This window comes from Carassius gibelio, chromosome A2 (assembly GCF_023724105.1).
Source record: "Carassius gibelio isolate Cgi1373 ecotype wild population from Czech Republic chromosome A2, carGib1.2-hapl.c, whole genome shotgun sequence".
Taxonomy (NCBI): Eukaryota; Metazoa; Chordata; class Actinopteri; order Cypriniformes; family Cyprinidae; genus Carassius; species Carassius gibelio.
The window spans coordinates 6,233,082-6,260,887 of NC_068372.1; the positions used below are offsets into that span (position 1 = coordinate 6,233,082).

Consider the following 27,806-nt stretch of genomic DNA (forward strand, 5'->3'; position numbering starts at 1 on the left):
TACACATTGCTCTTTGTATTGTTGTAAATTGCATATATATATATATATATATATATATATATATATATATATATATATATATATATATATATATATATATATATATACACACATATATATATATATATGTAAATGCATGCATATAATGTAAAAACAAATGTATACATTTATTTAGAAATATCCACCTTTTTTCCTTAATGTGCTAGTAGGCCTATGGGTGAGACTTCTGTTCCGTTCATTAGCAGCTATAGGCAAATAACGAGGAGAGTAACAATGTGTAGCAAACGGTAAAACTGTTTGCATTACAAACCAGTGTGTTCTTAATTAAGATAACAGATTAAAATAATATGATAGAACACATCAATTGCAATATCAAGCAGAAAAACAAACTGTTTTGTACAGCTAAAAATAGCTGGACGCAATTGAGGAAGCTAGACCCATAGAATTTACAAATGCGCGCCTATTTTCACGTCATTTTAAATTTATAGCACAATAATAAAGGCAGCAACATATAATACATAGGACAGAACAGGAAAGACTATTCATTATCTTTGATTGTGCAAAAAAGTATTATAATAATAAAGGTGCCCATATAGAGCAGCACTGAGCACTTATGCGCATCCTGTGCACAGAATGATGAACTTGAAACAACACGGAGTTACAGTGTGCAGGCTGCACAGCCCTCCGAGTCCACATAGAAGAGTTAGTACAAAACACAAGCTGCTCGGCTCTGTGTTCATCTTCAGTTCTCTCTTCACAGCAGTTCAGTCAGTGTACTGTTTGAGTAAATGAATTACTCCGGGATATTGGTTTGTTTGAACTCAGAGGGAGTGTCAGCCACATTAAAAAAGTTAACAGCTTAAGTCATTGATGGATTAATGCTTATTGGAGACGTGAACTGTTTCAAACGATTCAGTTCAATTTGGTGAACTGGTTCAAGAAGATCCGGTTACATCGAATGATTCGTTCCTGAACCGGTTATCACTAAACTGCAGTGTTTTGAACTCTTTGCTTCAACAAATTCTAACTGAGCTCTGATGTCACATGGACTACTTTGATGATGTTTTTCTTACCTTTCTGGACATGGACAGTATACCGTACACACAGCTTCAATGGAGGGACTGAGAGCTCTCGGACTAAATCTAAAATATCTTAAACTGTGTCCCAAAGATAAACAGAGGTCTTACGAGTCATTAATGACATAATTTACATTTGTGCGTGAACTAACCCTTTAAAGTGTATTTGTGTGGATATCTGAGTGTAAGACAAATGCTGTTAAAACAATCTGAAAAGTTTTTTTGGACATTTTAAGTTTAGATAATTTAAAACAAATGATAGTTATGACATAAAATGAAGAGGAAATTTAGAGATCATTAACCAAAAACAACTGTGAATTTGATTATTCTAAAGGTCAGATGCAAAGATAGCAAATTAGACTTTGATTGAATCATCAACATTAACTAACCAACATGGCTAGATTTGGAATAAACACGGGGGAACTTCCATTTCTGTTAAACTGTCTCAGTCTCTCTTTTCAACTAAAAACTGAAAACTTTTCATGCATTTTGTCCATTCATTTATATAACGGTTGTGGTGCATGTTCTGTGTCGCCCTGCACATGAAAAACACACATAGCACATTTCCATAGCGTGAACAAATGTAAAAGTAATAAAACCTCATAAGACAGTCAAAAACATTGTGTGTATACGTGATTCATTTGAAATTCGGAACCATGTTTCAAATAGTCAAACAATTCCAGATACCTTATTATCTGAATTTATCTTGTTTTCCATCAAACTGTTAAAATTTACAAAACAGACGGCAACAGACGGGCTGAATGAAAATGCTAATTCAGTGACTGCAGGTGGCGCTGTTGACCAGCAGAAATGGTAAACCTGTAAACAAAGCAGTGCTGCGCATATAAACACTATTTTATTTGGCATTATATGGAGATAACTTTAATGGCCTGTTCACACCAGTGTTAATTTCGTTGACTAAATATTTTCGTCATTATTTTCGTCACGAATATATTTTTGCGGACGAGAACGAAACGAAAACTAAAAAAGAAGAGGCTTCTCTGCAATGTCGTCTGCTATTTTAAATGTTCAAGCCCTTTAAATCTGAATGAAGTCTGATTAGCTGTCAGTGTTTCATTGTTCATCAGCTGGGGGAAAAAACATTCTGGAAGTGATCCCAGCGATATCGTTCCTCTATATCATTATCATTATAGTTGTGGTGTGAACTCTGCTATTTATCTTTATTATTGTCATTGTTCTGGATGTGAATGGGCCTGTTTTGCTAACTTTTCTCTTTATACTGAATGTCTTAAATCTTTTCGAGACAGTCTCCTTCACATTTGTGTGGTGCACAAAACATTTTCAACAAAATCACAAAAACTCATAGAATAACATTACTCTTTGCTACAAACAAAGATTGATATAAGGTATGTCCTGTCTCTAGAAAGTTGGCCTACGAGCAAAATTAAACAGAAGGGCATAAAAGCAGCAGTTTTGACGTTATGGTGGTGCTTGTTAGTTGTCATTTTGCTCACTGGGCACATTTAACAGGCTTGGACCCACTTGGCTGTCTCATAAGGAGTGATATAAGGAATGAGGTAGAATTGCACAGCATCCTCCATTAGGGTCAGTTTAAAGAAGTGGTGAAGAGCTTTGAAGCAAAGGTTTTCAGCATATGCAGGCTGAAAGAGCCCACCACACACACAACATCGTATGCATGTTATTTAAGGTGCAATAGATTAGACCTCTCCATTAAGGCAGGACCATAATGACTGATGACCTCATTAGATTTAAAACTGCAGAAAAACTGAATGATGGATCAATACTTTGCCCTGAATTAAAGAGCTATATGTGATTTTTAATTATCCAGTGATTGTAAATTCCCAGGCAGAGCCAAGTATGGACACAAATTATGAGAGTTGTTAGATGCCACGCAGCAGCCAGACTTGTTTGGCACCCAGATGAAGTAATAAAACAATCATTAGACAAATCTGAAGAGCACAAGTATATAAGCTAGTAGTGTATGAAGTTATATTTTGAAATAGCTTGTAACGTCTACATCTTTGCATGTCAAAAAAGATGCAAGACATATGGATGAAGTTAATGGATCATTCTTACGTAGCATTCAATTCCGAACACATTCTTGTGTTTTTGACTAATTGTTTGAAGGTCTGGCCATGGAGGGACATTGACCGTGAATGACTGAAGATGCTCCATACAAATTCACAGAGGCAACAAGCCAGGATATTTCCACACAGGCCTACGAAGGCTACCAGAGTCTCTCTTGATTGAGTTCTGCTTGACCACCTCCCTGTAAAGCAGACATCCTGAAAAAATTGCCTTTTCTCTCCTGGGTGAGGGTACTGCATCTCTTGCTGCTCCAGTTAAGGGTTTCAAAATGTAATCTGAGAATTAGACTTTCCCATCTGTGCAAAATATCTGACTGGAACAGATGCAGACTACCTCATAAAACATTACAGCACTATGTTAGGCTATCGTAGATCGCTATAGATGACTGTATCCCTCAAGATTGGGAGCTTTCCTCACAATCAAACAAACAAGCAAATAAACAAACAATAAACAAATAAATGAAAAGAAGACAAAAATGAAAAATGCATTTTTGTCTATTGGGAAATACAAATTTTCATGTACTTTTAAAAAATCTAAAAATTTAAATGGGTAAGTCACTCATCATTTGAGTTCTAATTTATACACCAACTAAAACAACAAGAAAATTTCTAGCTAGTTTTATGCAAAATGTATCAAGATGATTTGCTATAATGCTGTCATGCTATGATATTCGATCGTGTCGAATTGAAGCCATGTATATTGTCCAATGCCTAACATGTTTGTCCATGTAACTTTTGTGTGAAACTTTTGGGAACTTTTTCAATTGCATTATTCTGTGAATGAATTAGTATCAGTTAGCTCTGTATTTCAGAACAAGATTTCTCATACCATGCTGCAAGTCAATGTTCATACTGTAGATTAACTCCAGCTGAGAAGATCTCCCTTCATTAACTTTGATTCAAATGTCTTTAGAAATTTGGACATCAGAAACTAATTTTTAAATTAGACGAAACAAGTTTAATTTTCAGTATGCACTGGAGCAACATACAGTATGTGGATGAGGCTGTTTCTTGTGTAGAGTGGCACTTTGATACAAAAATGCATGGTCTTGATGTCGTATGCATAAATAACTGATATAAAGCATCATTCTTTCTAAAATACTGTATGTCACAGACCATTACCATACAAGGTGAGTCTTGCTATTGAAATGACTGAGGCGAAGGCTTTGCCGCCTGTACGCCAGGAAGTTAAAATTCAGCACAAGGAAGGACAATAAGAGCTCATTTATACTGACTGTCAAATCTGAGACTTCGCCTGAAACACAGTCAAACAAAGGCTCAACTGAATCAACTGAACATACTGTAGATGCTTTTGTTTCCCTGTAAGCTCAAGGGTGATCCTTCCCTTTAAGGATGAAGCTTATTGTTTTGATCAAGATTATTTTTACAATGTGGAATAAATGGGCTGCATTATTAAAATGGGGCTTTTCACTCAATATGCCACTGAACGTTATAACATCAAGTGTTGTGTAAAATTACTGAAGGATAGTGGAGGAGCACGAGAATTCAAGATAAACAGAGAGTGTTACCACCAGAAAGTAAAAATAAAGGTTCTCTATTGGAATCTGGGGTTGCATGAAAAATATTTTAGATACCAGAAATTTTTTATTTCTCAGTCTCAGTTATTGTATGTACTTATCATAGTACAAACAGAAACTGGGTAATAACTAGGTACTGACCCTGAACCCTAGCTATTACCAGTATTTTCTTACATACAGTAAGTACAACTAATCTCACATACTGTAAAATAAAGTGCAATCAAAGTTTAATATCTAAGGAAGAAAATATATACGGTCAAATGGGGACATCACACAACCAAAGGGGTTTAATGTGTAACATCATAGAGCAATAGAAACACAGCATGATTTTTGTGCATATTTTGAATAAAATATGTGCTAAAAATTCAACACCGCTGTAAAGATAGAACATAAACTGATAGAGAAACAACACTCTATGAGAACTAGTTCAGAGAACTCTACGTCTGCACCTGAACAGAGAAATACAAATCTAAAAGACTTTTATATTGGTGAATAAAAGTGAATGATGGCAGCTAACCTTAACTTCTGGTGTGGAGAGCAGTGACAGGCCCTGGATGAATACTGGCATCATAAATGAGCCGCATCAGATCAGGGAGACAGATGGCACATAAAAATAACAGAATCCTGCACAGGAGAGACTTCAGCCCGGTTAATAGAGTCCACTGAGCGGAGAGGAGAGGAGTGGGCAGCAGACGTGACACTTTGGGCTTTGATTGAAAAGAAGGATTCTAAGGTTATCATCCATTTAGGCAGCCTCTGTGATAGATTTCACAGAAAGCCCTGATTCCATTAGGTTTCCCTTTGGTAACACTGTTAAATAGTTGAAGGATTAAATGGACTGATCTGTCAAAATCAAGTCACGCTCTCTGACAACTGTAAGATAATGAGAGGAGTTCTCATTATGTTCTGCTCTATAACACTGTACACTATGCACTAGGAAGAAATTTAAAAAACTAAAAACAGAAAAATATTCATCACACTGTTGAAGGCTCTTTAAGCATTTGGTTTCAGCTGACTTCCCCTGCTAGTCTCAGATGTTAACCTCTCATCAGGTAAACACAAGTTTTAACACCGTATGTGTATCACTATTGTCTCTTGGATCTAACACTAAGACTTTACAATAGGGCTGCGAAAACTAATTGATAGAAAAAAGATATCGTATTGACCCGATTATAAGATAATGTTTAATTCTTGGAAATACATCTGAAAAAAAGTGGTGAGGGTGATAGGAAAAATACTTCCTCTGTAAGTGATTTTAAAATGTAAGATAGGAGCCAGATTTGAAGACTTTAATAAGATTTCACTTTTAATGTTATAATTTGTTTGGTAGGCTACTGTGAGTTGGATAGATTAAATGTTATAGCCCTTTTATTCAGATGGGCTATCAGTTATATTTATGGTTTACCTAAAAGTGTACAATTTTAAATGTGATTGCTGGTACCAGTATTTACCATATGTTCAAAACAAAAATGTTTATAGGAAAAATATGCAATATGAAAATTTTCTAAGTAAAACACAAGACTTGGTTTTCAAAAAGGCACATCTGGAAAAAGGGGGGTCGTCTTATATTCGGGTCAATACGGTAATCAATAACGGAAACAATCAGCAACATCATCAGTTAGTGGCATCTGTCCACTAATAATTTCTAACAGTGATGTCACATTACAGTAGTGAAAATCATATTTTAATGAACAAAATGTGTCTGAAAAAAGACCCAGCTGAAAAAGAAGTACTATTAATTGTATAAAAATGTACTTCAGAAGTATGTAAACTTTATAGTACACTCGTACTCATAACATGCCTACAAAATAATAATATTAAAATGCAGGTCAATATATTTTTAATGCACATCAAGTGCATTAAAAATATATTGACCTGCATTTTAATATTATTATTTTGTTTTAAGTATAATATAAGTGCTTTAGTACTAAATATAGGTTATGCTTAATCTCAATTTAATGAAATATGCTATAACACAAGCATACTTTCTGTATTTATAGAAAACGTACTTATTTTACTTATACTTAATGTATATATTATGTTTACTTTGTGCATGAACATAACACAATGGTTCAGCTTTTAGTGGGTTTAAAGTGAATGTATCTTATTTATACACCATGCACAGACCTTCTGCAATTTATTTTAAATATTCATTTAAGGAACATGTGCTTCTGAGACATGAACTTTTTTGGTGACGTTCAGCAGAAGGACATATATCTGTCAGATTTCATTAAAAATATCTCCGTTTTTGTTTTGAAGATGAACAAAAGTCTTAAAAGTGTTTGAAACAGCATGAGGGTGAGATATTTTTATTTTTTGGGGGGGTTGGGGTTAATTGTTATATGTCTATTTTTGCGCGCTTCTTAAAGCATCTACCGTATCTTTTGGACTATAAGTCGCACCTAATATACAGCGATATCGTTGACTTGATTGCAAATAAATGCACAGACACTATTTAAACTGAACAGAGATGAAGTCACTGAATTCAATGATGAACTGCCTTTAACTGTCATTTTGCATTATTGACACTGTTTTCCTATGAATGTTGTTCAGTTGTTTTGACGCAATGTATTTTGTTTAAAGCGCTATATAAATAAAGGTGACTTGACTTGACTAAGTATAAGTCGCATCAGTCCAAAAATACGTCACGATGAGGAAAAAAACATATATAAGTCGCACTGGACTATAAGTCGCATTTATTTAGAACCAAGACAAAACATTAACGTCTCCAGCCGCGAGGGCTGTTTATTTTGATAAATAAGTCGCACCTGACTATAAGTCGCAGGACCAGCCAAACTATGAAAAAAAGAGCGACTTATAGTTCGGAAAATATGGTATATGTGTAGACTTGGATTCCCGTTATTTTGAGACTCTAGGTCATTTCATTTCTGTCATTGACAGTCAAAATAGTTTTTTTTTTGTTGTTGTTGTTTTTTAGCTTTTTGTGCAGTAGCTACATTCAATTTAACTACTCAGAGCCAAGTTTTTAAATCGTCTGTATGCTTTTGAGATGGTAACATGCTTTTAGCAGAAATCATCCCAGTTTCGCTTTATTTTCTATTTTATTTTTGAATCTCCATAGAAACACTCATCGCTTTTACTTATTGATGACATCATACCCTCGGCCGCCAAGCATAGCCGATTCCACCATCGTCGCTGCTAGGGTTGTGTATGTACGTGTGGGGTGAAGTTATCAAAATAGGGGCAAGGTCCTGTTAGGGTATGGGTATCTTTGTTTTGGTGCAACATTGTTCAACATCGTTTGGCAGAAATCACTAAGTGCCCCTTTAAAGTCTAGCTAGTAAGACTTATAACAACTATCAAAACATTATCCAATGTGTTGGCAGAAAAAAAATATTTGTGTTCTGAGTGTCACACTAAAAATGGATGCATTACTTCTATTGTAGAGATGTTGGGCCTCTTCTGTTCAACGTGTTCACAGAATGCATATAGTGACGACAGACAAGGATAAAAACAGACGCTCATGTCGAGCTTGATAAGGATTTAGTCCAAGCTTTGAAAGGTAAACTGAGAACAGTCAAAGAAATTAATTTATGCAAATTATAATACATATTCAGTAACTCCACTCAAAACCACTAAATAATTATTTTTCCTTTCACTCAACCTATGATGAAGTAGTTTTCAAATACCAAAGTGTGTGAAATTGCAAGCCTTCAGATGCAGAAAATGTAACAAATTGAACTCAAAGAAAAGTGACCTTCCGCTTGAAAATAAAGAGGGTGACATTTCAAATTTTCTTTTTCTTTTTTTGGTTCAATGATCAATTATAGTCGCACATAGTCATAGTCATAGGGAAAAAGACTGATATAGTCAAAATATGAGAAAACAAGAAAATCAACTTGCTAAACAATAAAATGAATACTTTAATAGCAACATTTAGAGCGTATGATCTTCATCAGGCATTAACATTGTATTCAAACTCCATTGTATTTAAAACAACACGACAAATCACAGTGAAGAATCATCAATATCCAATCAAGATTAGTAACTGAATAATCATTAACACCACACCACATTGTTAACTCCACAATCACATACATAGTAAATACAAAATATATATATAATAAATAATAATATCAATATAAAATAATATTATTAATGATGTAATATATGTAATAATCATATTTCTTAACATCATATTACAAATGCTTCATCATTCATATCCATAGGTGATAAAGTCTGATCGAAACGTTGCTATTAAAGTATTTCTTTTATTGTTTTGCAAGTGTGCGGGATTTTCTTGTTCTCTCTTTTTTTGGTTGCAGTCTTAAATTACTTGATTCACTTCTGCACTTTATTGTTTTTCAGTAATTTCTTCATGTGTGTGTTTTAGAAAATTGTATCATGCATTTTTATGCAGTGATGGAATATTCATAGTGTACTTTCCAGTAATACAGGTATAATGGAAACGTCTACAACTGTAGTTCTGTCATAGCATTTCACTGATCTTGTTTTATAATTTATTATAATCTTTTATGCAAGCGTTTATATACAGTATACAGTATGATATAGTACATTAAAGTTTTCTAGATGTGTGTACATGTGTGTCATTTATTTTTTTTGTTTTTAATATACCATATTAGAATGCTACACAATAGCTTTATAACAAACTAATAGTGTACTGGTAATGCTTTCTAATGATCTGAAATGCTATTGACAATGTTCTTGAAGCACATTAAAGTGAAGCTTAAAATATATTCTATATGAAGTTCACAAAGTATAAAAGTGTATTTTAACTATTAAAATATACTGCAATTAGCTTAAAATTTATCTTAACACATAACACATCTATTATGCACTTAGTATAGTGAAATAAAAATATAAGTGCATTCATATTAGCACAACTTAAGAATTATTTTTTTTTTTTGCACATTTTTTGGAGAAAAACATTGGGCAGGATTTGGAATAAGATATTTAATAAAATACAGATAAATACAATTTGACTTGTTTATCCAATTATTCAGTCGATCAAATAAATAAGTTAGTTGGAGCAAACACACAGAGCGGCGCTTGCATTTGTCTGCTGCTGATGCTTTGCAAAATATGCAAAGAATAGCTGCTCAAAAGGAGCTAAATGCTTTGAAGTGTTCTCTATCTCAGGTGCAGTTTGTATATTTAAAATTCGGGATGCAATTTCCTGTCTATGTGCAAACTATTTTTTCTTTCAGAAGAGGGAGTAGACAGCAATTTTTTCAGCAAAGGAAGCTCATCCAAACTCTCTCTATCACAAATCTGTCGTCCTGCCGTGGCGCTCTGAGTGAGTTATAACATATATCCGCTCCTGCAGGAGAGCATGATGGGTTCTCTCTATACCGTGGTGATATATTCCAAGCAGTGCAGTGATTTAGATGCATCCAATAATACTTTACAGCTCCTTGATTCAGAGCTCCAGCTGACAGGCTTCTGCTGATAGGAGCAGGGTCATTGAGGAGAGATGCTTGCAAATAAGGGATAAAAAATGAGGGGACCATTAAACATTGCAATGTGCCTTTAGAAACTACATTATGGCATGATAAACTCACTAAACACACAAACAAACAACCTAAATGTGTCATTTGTGTTCAAAATGCATCAATCTAAACAGTCAAAAACAAAGTCCAGATCAAAAGAGTATAACCTACAAGAGTATAATTTTCATTCAAAACATGCTGCATAGTTTTTAACTTATTGGTACAGCTATGAAACGTACAATAAGCAACAATCCTACACACAGAATTAAACAATAACACAATAACTTGATAGATATGATGTTGATATGTATGACTTCCATTTTCCTGCCATTATATTCTTGTTTTCCAGAAGCTTGCACTGCAAATGTGCAGAAATATAAACGGTTTGCAAGTTTTCCAATCCCTCTTAAATGTCTGTTTGCAACCAACTATTATTTTTGGGAAATATCTTAGACTCATGAGAGTACATTCAGGACGAGAACCTCCTTTTTTTACAGTAATATATATACAGGTGATTAGTCTCTGGCATGGGGGAATTGAAGTCTTGGTCTTTGGTTCTGCTCTTTTCCTAGTCTTACAAGCCACTATTTTGGATATTTTATTCTACAACAGATTGAAGGCTCATTTGAATTAAGTAGCAAAGGCCTGTGTAAAAGTCAAGTAGCCTAATTAACAAGTGCATTGACTTTGGTCAGGCCTCCATCCTACAGTAAAAAGTAGAGACATACAGAATATACAGCTGTGAAAACTGAGAGAAAGGGGGTTCATGACATTTTGTCATATCACATTATGTTTGATGCAGAAGTCATAGGCCACCCACTGCCACGTGGTAAATATGCTTTTAAATGACCTAAAAATCAGTGAATCAAAACAAATGTCAGCTGTCTAGAATCATTCTGTGAAATATATGGACATGCTTTGAATGTAACATTAAGTAAAGGCCATTTCCAACTGATTTGAGAGCCAACAACACTTAAAACACACCACATAACACATTCAACTGCCCAGTCACTCCAAGACCTTTTCTTTACTTGCTATTTATCAATAACCTATTATTATAAAAAAAAAAACCTGTGACACTTTAGCTGTCGGAACAATGTCATTATGAACAATGTCATTATTAAACCCTCCAAGTTTTTCAAGACAAATGTCATAATAGATCTGTGCAAACCACAGCACACACAGGACATTGTCTTAGACAAATATTTCAGTTATAACTCCCTTCATAGAAATGTGACAATGCACCCAGAGCTGGTTGAAAATCAATGGAAACGTGATGATTCAAGTCGGTTGACATGTTAAATCAATGACTATACATGCTTTAAACATCACTATATTTTATCAATTATTAATATATATATATATATATATATATATATATATATATATATATATATATATATATATATATATATATATATATATATATATATATATATATATATATATATATATATATATATATATTTCGATTTAGTTTTGTTATTTGACATATTTCAATTATTTCAACATTTCAAGATATTTCAATTACTCAAAGAAATGTGCAGCTTTTTGTATAAGAAATAATAAAGAGACACTTTTTCATTTATCATGTCTTAAATCTAATTTTGTAAAATTACAAACATCCCTAATATCCAATATAGCATCTAGTAAAATATATACATGTGGAGTAGAGTGGGGTGTCTAATACAACCTCACTGGGTATCAAAGGACAAAATGATTGGCCATTGATGGAAGGAACATCAACCAGAAACCCCAGAATGCCTCAGTAATTCTTGTAACTTTCAAGCTGCATGACTTTAATCCATAATGATCTTGACAGCACAGTAAACAAGACCTGTGTAACCTAATAAATCATGGAATATTGGATGGTGCTCTGATGCAACTAACAAGAACACATCCTGCCAGCAGAGGGAGCACTTTGTTTAGTTTGCTGCTTCCACAGAATCAGGACCACAGTACTACAGTGGCATGATTGCCCTTTCCATTAAAAACATCTCCAGCAAACCACTCAGTAATTCTTAGCAAACTTCCTCTTCTTTTTAGACTCCCAAGAAAACGCAAAGAAGAAAAATATATTCCATTTGTCTGTTGACAATTTTGATTCTTCAAAACTGGAAGCTATCTGCCTCACAGCAGAGTATAACAACCCCTGTGCCTCTGCTTTGCCTTTCTTGTTCTTATCCAGTGGGTGCAGACATTTCAAATGAGTATACTGAATTGCTAATAAAAAAAGAAAACACTTCAATGACTTCTGGCTGATGTTTTCTCCAGTCAGTTGCATCTTCATGAGCAATGAACTAAATATCAGTTTATGTGGGTCAGGATGTTGGCAATTTCACTGCTGTGATATCACAAGACCTTAAAACTTTGTAAGACAAATCCCCAGAGGACTTTGCAGAAAACAGCAGCACAATAAAATAAGAAAAACTCTGCACAGAAATATTAAGACAATAACTCAAACTCTGATGGTGAGGATAATTAGGGTAGGAATAACTGGGGGGTATAAGCAGCCTAACGCTTGATTCAAACTGAGCAAAACATCTGCTTTGAATACCTTTTAGACTGGATCAGGACTACCAAAGGTAAGCTGAAATATCACTGGAAGGAAGGAAAATGGAAATGTGAAGGACAAAGTGACCAAAGTACTCGTGTCCAGTGAATCTAAAGATTTGTTTAAGTGACAGCATCCTATACTTTCTTAAGAGTTGATATGAAACAACGATAAATGTTCGCTGGATGAACAGATTAGTTGATGGCATTTTAATTCGGCAGCTCATATAAATAATTGTAATTAATAATTATTAATTGTAATTATTTATATACATTTTCCTTTTGAGATTATTTAACTACAAGAGCAACGTTGCGCTTTTTCGTGTCTGAATGAATCTGTTTTAGAACAAATCATGTGAGTTAATGATTCAATAATCCATTCATTACGGCTGTGTTCGAAATGGCATACTATCTTACTGCGTGCTGCCCAGTTTACATTGTATACTGGCTACTATGTTTTTAAAAGGTGTGTGAAACAGTATACAATAAGCAACAAAATGTTTCAGAGTAGAATGCTATAGTGTTGTCACATGACAAACTGAACCTCAATTCAGCACAGCTATCGAGACTGTTACCTTACAAATGAATGTGCATACAGGCTTCAAAAGAACCAATTGCACATGTGTGAAGAAGCCCGTTGCTACTCAAACCTGTACAGTTTGTCGAAAAAAAACAATATAAAGGCAGCTAGATGTGCAATAATTCCGGGCAGTTGTTAGTTCAAACGTTTGTTGCGGAGCATCAGTGTATGTTTTCGGGAGTGCTGTCCGTGTACGTGTCCGGATTGCTCATTAGGAAAATATAACACAGGCTTTAACTTATGCTGAGAGAGAGGTGTAAATTGTCTCTCTCTTTACAAACAATGAAGCTAAGTTTAGTTACTTAAAGGGTTAGTTCGCCCAAAAATGAAAATTATGTCATTAATAACTCACCCTTATGCTGTTCCAAACATGTAAGACCTCCTTTTATCTTCGGGACACAGTTTAAGATATTTTAGATTTAGTCCGAGAGCTCTCAGTCCCTCCATTGAAACTGTGTGTACGGCAGTGTTGGGCAAGTTACTTTTAAAAAGTAATTAGTTACAGTTACTAGTTACTTCTTCCAAAAAGTAACTAAATTAGTTACTCAGTTACAAATTTTAAAAGTAACTAGTTACTTAAGAAAGTAACTATTGCGTTACTTTCAAGTAAAATTTAATTTTAAATGCTCAAATGTGACCCCACCTCTACCCCTCTTTAAAGGAACTTAAAATACATGTGCATGTTCAATTATTTATGATAAATCTGAATATTATAATGAAATGGACACTTAATACAATACATTATTAACAGAAACATGAAACATTGTACACACATCTAAAAAAAATGTTGCTGTGGGACAAAGTGAGACTAGCCTCCAATCAAATGCCATGTATGTAGATATTATGTTTATATAGTGGATCAATGCAAATAACACGATAGATTTTTGGGAACTTTTGATATTTCCTTTTATTGTTTCTTTAATTTCTTGAAGGAAAAAGTAATGTATATACTTCCATTTAGAGAAGGCTACTTTTGGATTATTTGGGCTCCTTGCCATACCTGTCTCTCGTTGACTGACTGGCTTGTGTTGTTCCTTGTGTGTCCTGTCCTGTCCGACTATGCGTTATGATGGGTTGTTCGCAATTCATGAGCGTTAGTGATGATGGATCGACTCGTTCGCGAATGAGCTTTTGAGGAGTCGTTCGCGATTCGCGAATGAGCCGACTCTAAGAGCCGGCTCTTTTAGTTGAACTTCGGGAGCTGGCTCGCATATCTGAAGAGCCGACTCTATTTTTTCAAATTTAGCCTATAGAAATTAAATAATTATGTAATAAAAATTGAAATATTATAGTCAAAGTCATTTAAAGAGCCGTTTGTGAGCCAAAGAGCCGGTTCTTTTCAGTGAGCTGAGTCAAAAGAGCCGAATTCCCATCACTACTATGCGTGCTTTCGAACACCCGCCCAACTCTACCTCTGATTGGCTTACAATGAAATTTTACTCTACCTCAGCCAATCGTCAGCATTTATGCGCTTGTCTCGTGCTCTGCCCACTAACCAAGGAAGAACAGTAAAAAAAAGTATTTGCCTCTCGCTCAGAGATCTAGTTGGTCTGATGAAAAAAAAAAAAAAAAAAAAAAAACAGCTTCATCATCAGTTATAGTAACGCGCCGCATTTTTTGGCAGTAACGGTAACGGCGTTATTAAGATGAGAAGAGTAATCAATTAGATTACTCGTTACTGGAAAAAGTAATGCCGTTATTAACGCCGTTATTTATAACGCCGTTATTCCCATCACTGGTGTACGGTATACTGTCCATGTCCAGAAAGGTAAGAAAAACATCATCAAAGTAGTCCATGTGACCATCAGAGGGTCCGTTAGAATTTTTTGAAGCATCGAAAATACATTTTGGTCCAAAAATAGCAAAAACTACGACTTTATTCAGCATTGTCTTCTCTTCCGTGTCTGTGTGAGAGAGAGTTCAAATCAAAGCAGCTGGATTTCCGGTTCGCGAACGAATCATTCAGTTCACCAAATCGAACTGAATCGTTTTAAACGGTTCGCATCTCTAATACGCATTAATCTACAAACGACTTAAGCTGTTAACTTTTTTTATGTGGCTGACACTCCCTCTGAGTTCAAACAAACCAATAACCTGGAGTAATGTACTCAAACAGTACACTGACTGAACTGCTGTGATGAACACCGAGCCGAGCCAGATAATGAACAATAGACTGACTCGTTCACGAGTGAAGAACGAGTCAGTCTGTTGTTCGTTATCTGGCTCGGCTCGGTGTTTGAGTACATGCATTACTCCGGGATATTGGTTTGTTTGAACTCAGAGGGAGTGTCAGCCACATTAAACAAGTTAACAGCTTAAGTCATTTGTGGATTAATGCGTATTAGAGATGCGAACCGTTTAAAACGATTCAGTTCGATTTGGTGAACTGAATCATTCGTTCGCGAACCGGAAATCCAGACTGCTTTGATTTGAACTCTCTCTCACACAGACACGGAAGAGAAGACAATGCTGAATAAAGTCGGCGTTTTTGCTATTTTTGGACCAAAATGTATTTTCGATGCTTTAACAAATTCTAATGGACCCACTGATGTCACATGGACTACTTTGATGATGTTTTTCTTACATTTCTGGATATGGACAGTAGACCGTACACACAGTTTCAATGGAGGGACTGAGAGCTCTCGGCCTAAATCTAAAATATCTTAAACTGTGTCCCGAAGATAAACGGGTTTGGAACAAAAATAGCAAAAACTACAACTTTATTCAGCATTGTCTTCTCTTCTGGATCTGTTGTGAGCGCGTTTACTGCAGTTCAGTGAAATCCGGTTCGCGAACGAATTATTCGATGTAACCGGATCTTTTTGAATCAGTTCACCAAATCGAACTTAATTGTTTGCATTGTTTCTGGTCTCCAATACGCATTAATCCACAAATGACTTAAGCTGTTAACTTTTTTAATGTGGCTGACACTCCCTCTGAGTTCAAACAAACCAATATCCCGGAGTAATTCATTTACTCAAACAGTACACTGACTGAACTGCTGTGAAGAGAGAACTGAAGATGAACACCGAGCCGAGCCAGATAACGAACAAAAGATTGACTCGTTCTCGAGCTGGTTCAAGAAGATCCGGTCCGCGTTTGGAACGACATGAGGGTGAGTCATAAATGAACTAACCCTTTAACCAGGAAAATTAAAAATGGCACATCATGTAGAAAAGGTTGCCGAGCCTGTGGCAGACCAATTATCACAAAAGACAAGACCATCTGACCAATCAGTGCAGGCTCACTGAAAGGAGGGGTTTAGCAAGACTGAAACTTGGAAAAGAATCACTGGAAAATTAGGTGATATTAAAAGTTTGACCTTGCATTAACTTGAGGTTTATAACTGTCACCTTAAAGATAATTACACAGATCCACTGTGCTTTGCTACACAAGGATATACAATTATAAGAACAGTACACTTCACCTTGGCAACTGTTTCTTCCATATCAATGCATCTGTAGGTATCATCAGAAATTACTGTACATAAATATATTGAACAAAGAGGCGCCAAATCCATCTGAGTGCAGATATGTTCAAAGTCTTCCACTCAATTTATGTAACGTCTCCTATATAAGTAATGTAATATTCCCCTCCATCATTTCATGTTGCTTCCAACCTCAGCATCAAAGAACTGTTATCCTCCTTACAGTAGGAAACTTTGGAGTGGGACAGACTGCTTGGCTTTTGTCAGTCCTGATGTGTTTTTGACTTTCACTTGATAAATCCTGTCAACTGCACATGATTTTCCTGTCCCTCAATCTCACTGTCAAATTAGGTGCAGTACAACAGAACAAAACATCAAAACCTGAGGGAAACAGAACAACACCTGACCTTCTTGTGATGAAAATCCCTGTATCTCAATCTCACATAGCTGCAGTTCTGTTTTCTTTTTATCCTCGTCATTAGTATTTTTTATGTCCAGGTAGGACATATTAAATACAAAGTGAGTCATTTCGATGGATACTGAGGCTTCTTAAAAGTTCTCTTGGAATAAAGTCCACATTTTTTCAAATAAAAAGCACACAAAGAGTGAGAACGATACTAAAAAAAAAATGCTCTTATATATCCATTAATTTGTTGAATCAGTGTTGGAAAAAATGAACAGTTTACCTTATCACCACTGGTTGAACCCCTCCGGTAATTCCCCACTCCAGCCGACGAGTTCATCCCTCAGCAGTGTGTCTGAGGCAGAAAAGTGCACGTTAATCCATGAAATAATGTTCTTTAAAAGCCTTTTAAAAATACATTTCCGTACCAGAAGTCTCGCTTCTGCGTTCAATGAAATGTTTATCAAGTCGTGCTGGTGGACTGAGTAGATGTGTTCCCGCGTTGTTTTCTGAGGTAAAAATGTATTGTTCAGTCAGCTGTCAACATCCGATGCAGGTCTCAGAAGTGCACGCGCGGTGAGTGTGAAGTACCTGCGCGAGCTGTGACAGCAATGACAGCGCGCGCTGAGCCCGAGCCCATGATCTCCCGCTGAAACCCTGCAGCCGCTGCGCCGCCTACCACAGACAGACCGTTCTTCAGCAATTCTTGACTCTAGATGCTTTCTCAGCTTGGAACTTCTTGAAGATGGGCTTTTACCAGCCTCGTCTTTCAGAGCACGTTTTATATAATAAGTTTAAGCAGTGAGCACTTGACTGACTTTACATTTTAAAAGCATCCTGATACAAGATAATATGCTTTTAACGGATCAAATCACATTAACCAGTTTATAGAATTAGTAAACAAAACAAAAAAAACAAAAAAAAAAACATGCATAATTAAATTTTTATTTTATTTAATGTTGGATCAGATAAGAACCGACAAGTCTGGCATAGGAACTCTTTTATATAAACCGTTTTATAAGCATCCCAGTGAGCTGGGATCTAGACAGAGAGAATAAATGGTTTTGTTAGTTTTAACAATTTTGGTAACTACTGCCTCTGTGTTATTTAATAGTTATTAATAGCTAATAAAGAATGTGTAGTCTACAAAACATTTGACTTGTTGTGTACTGTACTGATAAACCTAATTTTAGATTCTGTACTTACAGCGTGTAGTCAAAGGAAAATATTAATGTCAGGCTTCACAGTTGTCCCTGTTATGTCCTTGTTATGTTTTGGTCTTACTGTGAACATGAAATAATCAATAAACCTGAGATTAAAAGATTTTACAAAAAGCCATGCTAAAAAAAAAAAAAAAAAAACGGTCATAGCTGGTCAGCGGGCTGGTTTTAGATGGATTTTAACAACTTCTTTAGCTGGTCAGACTGGGAGACCAACTACTTCCAGCTTAAACCAGCTAAGATCAGCCACCCATCTTAGCCTGTGACCTTTTTTTTTTTTTTTTTTTTTTTTATGTCATGCATGAGAAAAAAAATCCATGCATTATGTCACAATCTTCCACATTCTTCCTTCAAATTGAAAGGCAAATGTATTCAATAGGAACAAGACACTGGAGATCACTCACAATGTGGTGAAGGGCCACAACATCCTCAGCTCTCCCATTAGTAGTAGGCTATTCCATCAATTTAATCAGAAGGACAAAAGGCAATTCTCCATTGAATTTGTTCATTAGTTGAGACAAAGAGTAAATAAGGGTGTTGGGGAGGGGATTCTGCAGTGGGACTAGTTGAGTGTAAACTGTATGTAGGGCAAACTCTTTTTGTTTTATTTCAGTCATGACAGAGAATTCATTCCACTGTGGCCATAATTTCAGAAACTAATTAGCTCATGTGGTTATGTTCAATAGGAAACATGTTTATTAGGCTATATTCCAAGTAAACTTACAGTGCAATATTCTGCGAAGTGTTTGCGAAATGCAGCCAAAATTTACATTATCCACAATCACCAGAGTCCATTGCAATGTGATTCAGCTAATATATTGTTTTCTCTTCACGTGTGAAAACAATTACTTGTCATAACGAGATATAGCCTAGCATTGCACCTCATAAATAAATAATAATGATTCAAAAGTGTGAAGCATACTAAGTCAAAATGCTGTTGCATCCTGTTCTGAAGCTAAGAGACACTCTGCTGTAGTTTTGATCATTTGTAAAGGGTTGATATTGCTAGATCAGGTCAGCTAGGTTGCAGCAGTCCATAAACTGTGCAGGATATTCAGACAGGCAGAGTCTTGATCTGAAATTTGTTTAGTCATTGAAAGGTAAATTCCTCTAAGAAACGTTTTATCTTTGTTTCTTTTGAAGCACCACAACTACAGCCACTCAATGCATTTAGCATTCTTTTTTGAAGCATTTAAAATAAAAAATATTCCATCTTTTAAAAATATGTTTTGCAATTGCATCGAGAATTTTTTTATTTTTATTCAGCTATGCTCCGACAGGCAACCCTCCCACGAGTCGATTTTGAAATATAAAGTTGTGCACATCCATACTCGAAGGATCTGTCTCTGAGATGGAATTCAAACAGGAGGAAAAACACCAGCGATGGCCAGTTGTGTGGACTGACAGGAGAATGTCAAAAACCTCAGACAGATCCAGCAGGACATGGATGACTGATCATGTGGTAGTTCTCATCTGTTGTATTTACAGAGAGCAGATTCTCAGCGAATCATCCCCTTTTGAAGCCTGACTTGTTGGTCTCCAGCAGATTCTGTGAAAAGAAAGTTGGCTGAAATAAAGTTATCTGCTACTGCAGGTTTAGGTGCAGTTTTTGGAAATGGTGGGAAATTTCTTCTCTTTATTATATAGGGAGGACTAGTGTTGTTTTTGGCGGCCTGTTTTAATTAAAATTTTAAAGTCAATTTAAAGTCACGTTCATACTCTTTTTAGTCTAGTCAAGTTTCAGTCAACTAAAAGACTGAGCATTTTAGGCTTATTTTAGTCAGAATTATCTCTGACTAGGTGTCATTGTAAAAACTAATAACTGTAAAAAAAACAGTTAACTACTGGCAGCTGTGGTCTCCATTATCATACAGTAAAAAATATGGTGTGTTAGTTTTTGTAACTTTTTGAAATTAACAGCTAAATACTGTTTTGACAACTACAGCATATAGCTGTTAAATACCAGGCTGTAAAATTACAGTTTTATATTGTAGTTATCAAAACGGTTGTTAATTTCAAAAACAGTAACACACTGTATTTTAACAGTATGATAATGGCAACCACAGCTGCAAGTATTTTACTGTTTTTTTACAGGATTATTTTTTACAGTATATTTTCGTCTAGTTTTCTTCGAGGAAAACTGATGACATTTAGTTTAGTTTTAGTCAATGAAAATTGTATCTTAGTCTCTTTTTAGTAATGTAATGCAATTTAACCCAATGCCGCGAGTGGGGCTTGAGGAAGTGACATCACCTGCGTCTGCGTTTATTCATCAAAAATATTGCATTATACATTTAATTAAAGTCATCGTCACATGACCAGCATTTACGTTGCATTTCATCTTGTTTTTTTTTCACGTGATATAGGTTTGTTGACAACGATATTTAGTCATAAGTTTCGTTTGACGAATGCAACACTAATGAGGACTAATAGAACATGCAACACATTACTAAAAGTCTGGCATATATGTGGCAGATTTCAGTATACAAGATCTGAAAGCTATCATCACAAGGCTTCAGAGAACTCGACAGACTAGTTTTTATTCCACTTTATATTTATTCGGAGGAATAATAACAATTTAGGTCTACTATAGGTCTAATATTAGGTCTACTACTGCCATTTTAATATTCTAAGTACTATTTTCAAAGTATAACAATTTGTAAACTACCACTGATAATACTTGCCAACCAGATCACATTTAAATCTCAATTATCTGATCCTGTCTCTTTCTAAATGCGGATTTGTCACATTGCCATGTCCTCTCATGTGCCGGCACAAGAATGTCTCACATGATGTAAATTACAACTATACTAATGTATTGAAGAAGTAACAGATCACTCTGCACACCTAATGAAGTTTAAGTTCTGGTCCATCAAGCAGATAATGATCACAAAGCAATGGATAGCTTTGGCAATACAATCGTGCTGAAATCTAGACTGAGCGTTACACTTCCTTCAAGTGGATATGTTGGTCTAATTTTGTTTGCTATGATATTCATACACTTTTAAGTGTGGCTTAAATATCCAGATATGTTTTGGGCCTACTGTCTGTACATTTTAAGTGGGCTTCTCTTAAATCTTCCAAATGAAACAGTTGCATCATAGTCACATGGGTTCACTTTTGTTTGGTTTTATGAATGAGTCTGTTTTCCTGTTCTTATCAGACACACAGTCAGCTCAACCCTGACTCTGTTTCTCTGCTTGCCAGATCTCTTTACGCGACTTGTTTCCACTAGACGCCGAGTGACAATTATAGCAATGCTCCCAGAGAGGACGAACGACATATGATCTGTATGCGGGTCTCAAGCACCAGATACTATTTGTGTGATAGCTATTTGTGTGCACCAAAAAAAGCAAAAAACTAAAGTGTGTGTGTCTCTGATGCATTTAACTTGCAGTAATCAATAGATGGATATTTACTGTAAGAAACTGGGATTACTGTAAGAAAATCCCAGTTTCTGTTAGCAATAACCTAAGTGTTTTCCAGGTAAGAAAGAGCTTTGTATCTGAGGAGTGACATCATTTCACAACAGCCAATCAGAGAGCTCTTCTAGTTCATTATGATTTCATTGCCTTTGGTGTGAGGTCAGGTGTCAGGGCAAAGTATACAGATAATTAATCACTTCACCAGGTAAGTAACCTTATACTTTAACATGCTGTCACTTTTTACTTTAGTGAATATTTGTCCGATTTAGAATTCTCACATTAAGTTAAAAATCGATTCAAATATGTGACCAGAGCCTCTATAGAGCCACTCATGAAAAAGAAAAAAAAGAATAAAAAAGTGACAGTTGACTTGACGTAAAGTAAAAAGTTTGAAAATTCATGTTGTCTTTTGAAAGATAGCTAAAAGTCAAAGCAAATAGTGAGATATGTGTATCATGATTCTGTGTTATTCTGCTTGTTAAAAACATTATTATCATGAAGTTGAATTTACAATAGCCCAGCTGTCTAAAATATCATTCAGTTAAAACAAATTCGTAGTGTGAAATCAGTATTGTGAATTATATTGCATTGTGGGTTGAGTAAATCGTTATTTGCCCTCCTTTGAGTTGTTTCAAACCAGTAAGAATTTCTTTCTTATCTGGAACATGAAAGAAGATCTTTTGAACAGTAACCAAACAGTTTCTTGTCCCCTTTGATTTCCATAAGTATATAACACTTATGTTGTAAGCCTCAGATCTCACTTAAGAAACTGTAACACATCACATGTCCCAGTGGTATTAGACTGTGCTCTAAAAACCTGCTATGTTAATGAATTAACCTCAATATTCCATCATTTGATTTCAAGTCCAATTTCTGTACTCACAAATTAAAGCCTGCATGAAATCAAAATTGTTAGCACACATTATTCCCAGTTAATCCACGGAAAATTGTCTGTTTTTGTAATCTTTAGTCAAAATCTGAACCATACTATTTTAATCATCAGATTAGGAATATTAGAGAAATGTAACATAAAAACATTAAGTTCATTTAGTTGGTATGGAATTAATAAACGACATTTGCATTTGTCAAAATAATTATGAATAATATCTGAAACTTGAATCATTTTCCAAAACTTTATAAATATACGATTCAATCTTTGCTGATTTTGCAATTTTTTTAATATATATAATTTACTAAAACGGTTCGGAAAATGCTAACGATAGTCTATGACCTGGAGCACATTTGACTTTTAAATGCATGGTTAAGAATTGCTTCTGTCCTGAATTTCCACATCTCAAATGTATTAGAAAACTCTTTATGCAAGCAGTACAAGAGATCTGCTTTGTATTGATTGTTGGGGTTTTACAGCAGATACTGGCGCATGTTCTGGCGTCAGTGAAACAGTGTAATGTTGTACAAAAGAAGAGCCCAGGTGATAGTGTGACACTGAGCCACAAGCCACTTCCTGTGATAGGAGATAGCGGAGGAAAGTCTTACTTTTGCCAGATAGTGTTTCTCACACACAGATCCCCAGCAGGGCTTCAGCTATCCCAGATCAAGTCTATCTGTAATTAACATTCTGACTAACACCAAGAGGAATCTCCGGAAACTCGGAGAAATGTAACTCAAATGGCTTACATCAGTCACTGCCATTCAAAACCAGGTATTGACAGTTCTTGACCTCTAAACTATTAGATTATGTGAAAGTCTAAACCCTAGACTCTTCACAGACTGTCTGATTAAAAAAATGATGCATTGAGTTGTCAGTAGTCAAAAGTCTATCTACTAGAGGTGTAATGGTACACAAACATGGTGGTTTGGTACATTAGTCTTTAAATAAATTGAATTACAATTCATTTTCATAAGGATAAAAATCTTTTTGAACTCATCGTAGATGGTTTGTCTGATTTTCACTAAAACTGGCTTAGGTCATCTTAATCAGACCATGCTGGCAAAACTGGCAAAACCATTCTTGAATAGCATGTAAATTAATTTGACGAGAGCATGCCAATATGGATGTGAAGCTATATTCTCCAAGGCTTTAGGGTAACACTTTCTATGAAGCCTCTACATTATAAGGGTATTCTTAAGGCATATATATATATATATATATATATATATATATATTGCATTGGGCATTTATTATAATGCCTTAAGAATACCCTTATAATGTATTATAAATATAGTCTTCATAGAAAGTGTTACCGGCTTGAGCATTTGGACAGGAGATGTGGAAAATGGCTATTTTCACTATAACTTTTGAACAGTTTTGGCAAATTTGACTTAAAATGCTGTATTTTATGAACACATTGACTTATTGTCATGAAACTTGTTTTGTTTCATCGACACCATGCCCTGAAGGTACTCCAGATGTTTTGGGGCACCATCATCTTGTGGTAAAAAATTATAATGACCTTTAAAAAATGTTAACAGCGGTTGATTAGTTTTGGTCTTGATAGATTCATTGGATCATGCGGAGAACATTGATACCAAATATGCAATAATTGGTAAAACGTCCTCATCCCGACTGTTTTAAACTCCTCCTTGACCCCCCTTCCTCAAATCTTGCCCTGGAGGTCCAATGCACTGCAGAGTTTGGCTCCAACCCTGATCAAAGTCACCTGCCTCTGATTTTCTAATGATCCCAAAGACATTGATTAGCATGCTCAGGTGTGTTTGATTAAGGTTAGAGCCAAACTCCAGGAAAGTGGATCTCGAGGTCCAGATTTGAGGATGCCTGTCCTAGACCATTGCCCAGATTTTTACCAATTTCTAATCGGATCATCTTCAGACCATGCTGGCAAAACATTATGGATTTTGTGTCGACAGACGAATTGGTTGTCATTTTCCATATCTACAGGTTTGATGGTATTATGCCAAACTGTGTTTGAGGCTGTATCTCTGCAAAGCTTAGACATATTCACACTAAACTTTATAAATTACTGTCCCCTCATATTGATCACACCACATCAATTTGGTAACAGTGCCACCTATGATAAACCATTAAATCATATTACTAGTGATCGTATTGGATTTTTCAATCATTTTGAATAAACTCATCCTAACTCATTACTCCAGCTGCTCTTATGACTCATTACTTATGCTTAGCTCAGTGTTTTCCTCTGTTGTGCATGGCCTCTTAAGAAGGTAAAGGAAGAACAGCCTTGAGCAGCCACAATATAGAGAGCACACAAGGAAGAAGGGAATAATGAAAGTAAGTCAAGGGAGCAAAAGCTCAGAAGTCCCATATGTGCCTGTCTACCTGAATCCTCGTGAGCACAAGCAGCATACCTCAGCTTAACTTCTCTGATGAAATATATGTTTCATGTACTTCCCTGAGCTATTGTATTTCATGTGCTGAGTCAGGTCTGATACTATATGCCTCCCTCCAGCTATACTGTAATTGGAGAATAGTTGTCAGGAAATGTATGACAGAAACAGCTACACCTGATCTTCAGTTGTGATCATGTATCGGAAGTCATAAGAAATGGATTTCAGAATAAAATTAATTCCGGACAAGTATTCATTTTTCTGTATGAAGTTGTTGAGTCTTCAGCTACAGGAGTCAGTGAAATGATGCTGATTTCATTTTTAGAAAAAAATTAAATAAAAACATCTTATTGAGTGATTTTGATGTTGATATTTACTAAACTAACTCTTTTTAAATAATTATTAACAAGTATAAATTCACATATATTCAATGTGTTATATAATATGATACTTTTTACTTGATGGTTACAACCAGAGGTGTAGTGGTAAAAAAAGAGGTGGGTAAACTATAAATTCTGGGTGACCACATCGTGGTCACGGTAAGGTGGGTCACTGCCTACCAGTGTATGTGTATCCTGATGACATCGCTATAGGCTATCATTTGATATTACTACCAAGGGTATCACTGGTTGTTCCCTCATATAGGTCACACAATCACTATTCAATCCATTAATCTAAGTTCTTGTTAAAGAGTCTCAAGAAGGAATAATAAGGTTGAAATCTATAAAGTTTACTAAATGATAAAACAGAGAGAACAATAAAAAAGAGAGGAATAGAGAGGGAGGTTTATATCCAGGGATTCAAATGCAATGCACTTGTACGTAATGATTAGGGCCTATGGATTTGGTATTATTTTCATAAATCATAGTCAATTAATCTGTTGAATATTTTCTCAATTAATCGGTTAGTTGTTTGGTCTATAATATGTCAGAAAAATGTGGATCAGTGTTTCCCCAAAACCCAGGAATGGTCCTTAAAGGGGGGGGGGGGGGGGGGTGAAATGCTATTTCATGCATACTGAGTTTTTTACACTGTTAAAGAGTTGGATTCCCATGCTAAACATGGACAAAGTTTCAAAAATTAAGTTGTACGTTTAAAGGAGTACTTTTTGTTCCAAAAATACTCCTTCCAGGAAAGTTTTTTTCGAGTATGGCTCTGCGTGACGTTAGATGGAGCGGAATTTCCTTATATGGGTCCTTAGGGCACTTCTGCCGGAAGAGCACGCGCTCCCGTATAGCAGAGCACTGAGAGCACAACAGACTTCACTAATCAGAGCGAGAGCGTCGCGAAATGTCACAAAAGAAGTGTGTTTTTGGTTGCCAGTGCAAGACAACCCTGCACAGATTACCAAAAAAAAACAGCATTAAGGGACCAGTGGATGGAGTTTATTTTTACAGAGCATCAACGGAGTTGTGCAAGTGTTTGTGTTTGTTCCCTGCATTTCGAAGATGCTTGTTTTACAAACAAGGCCCAGTTTGACGACGGATTTGAACATTGTTTATTTCTTAAGGATGATGCAATCCCAACGAAAAAGGGTCACGATCGTGTGTTGTAACCACAGGCGGTGAGTAAAACTGCTTCAAATATCTCTGCCTCCTTGTTAGTTCGTCCCCTCCCATGCCGGAGACCCGGGTTCGAGCCCCGCTTGGAGCGAGTCGTTGCTGCTGCTGCTCTCATTCAGTTTCAGCCTCTGGATCTGATTCTGGATCATGAATAAACGGCTGAATCTGACTGTTAGCCATGGTTTGTTTTGGATGATGGTTTTTTTCCCTCACGGTAATGTCACAGTTTCCACATGCTCTCAACGCAAAAGCCTACTGGCGCTCGTGATTCTTTAGCTCCGCCCACACGTTACGCCTCCAGTCGGTCGTGTTTTTCCGGGAAAAATCAGTACAGACTATCTTTCTCTTATGAATATAATAAAACTAAAGACTTTTTGGAGTTATGAAGGATGCAGTACTACTCTATAGGTACTCAAGATTAACAGGATATTGAGTGAAAACGAGGATTTCACCCCCCCCTTTAAATGTCTCGTTTTGTCCACAACTCAAAGATATTTAGTTGACTGTCACATAGGAGAGAATACACTAGAACATATTCACATTTAACAAGCTGGAATCAAATATTTTTTTTTACTTTTGTCTTTCATATATTTTATCAATGACACAGGCAGCTTCATTGCAGAAGGACATCCTTTTGGTCACGTGGTTCACGTGAGATGATTGACAGCTTTACAAACTAATGATATTGCACTAATGCCATAGCTGACGCGAATCAATAAGAGGAGAGTAATCGTTAGCTCTGTTAGCTGTCTTCAGATCGCATAAATCAGTGTAAAATGAATAGAAAAAGTTATTCTGTATGACGAAATATTTTACAAACATGTCATAAAATTATTATCTCTTCAAATGTGCGCACCATTGGACTATAGCCCTGGCGGATCGTGGATATTGTATTTATACAAACACAAATAAACCGGAGATGAGATGAATGGCTGCTGTATGAGTGATGATTTCTATTCAAAATAACGAACGTTATTATTATTATTATTATTAATTGCCGGATATCCATTTTTTAAATCTTGATGCAGTCTGTTGCGTGTCATTCATTTGGAACGAATCTTTAATATGACTCAGGACTACCGAGTTGTCTCAGAGAGTGATTCGTTCATTTTGTGTTGACTGCACATGCGCATTACACAACATATGGGTTCTGAATCGACAGGTGAGGTCCGAGTCTTTAATTCTTCATGTCAGTCCCATAGAGACCAGGGG

General features: G+C 35.7%; 1 protein-coding gene across 1 annotated transcript in view; it reads right to left on the minus strand.

Annotated features, from left to right (window-relative positions):
- dpp6b (dipeptidyl-peptidase 6b) overlaps positions 1-17,605 on the minus strand; it is a 125,021-nt gene extending 107,416 nt beyond the window's left edge. The window contains exons 1-2 of the mRNA XM_052611202.1: positions 17,546-17,605; positions 17,401-17,472 (exon numbers count right to left, since the gene is read on the minus strand). Of these exons, the coding sequence (XP_052467162.1) occupies positions 17,401-17,457 (57 nt within the window). The 5' untranslated portion in view covers positions 17,458-17,472; positions 17,546-17,605. The remainder of the gene's footprint in view (positions 1-17,400; positions 17,473-17,545) is intronic.
- Positions 17,606-27,806: the final 10,201 nt, after the last annotated feature.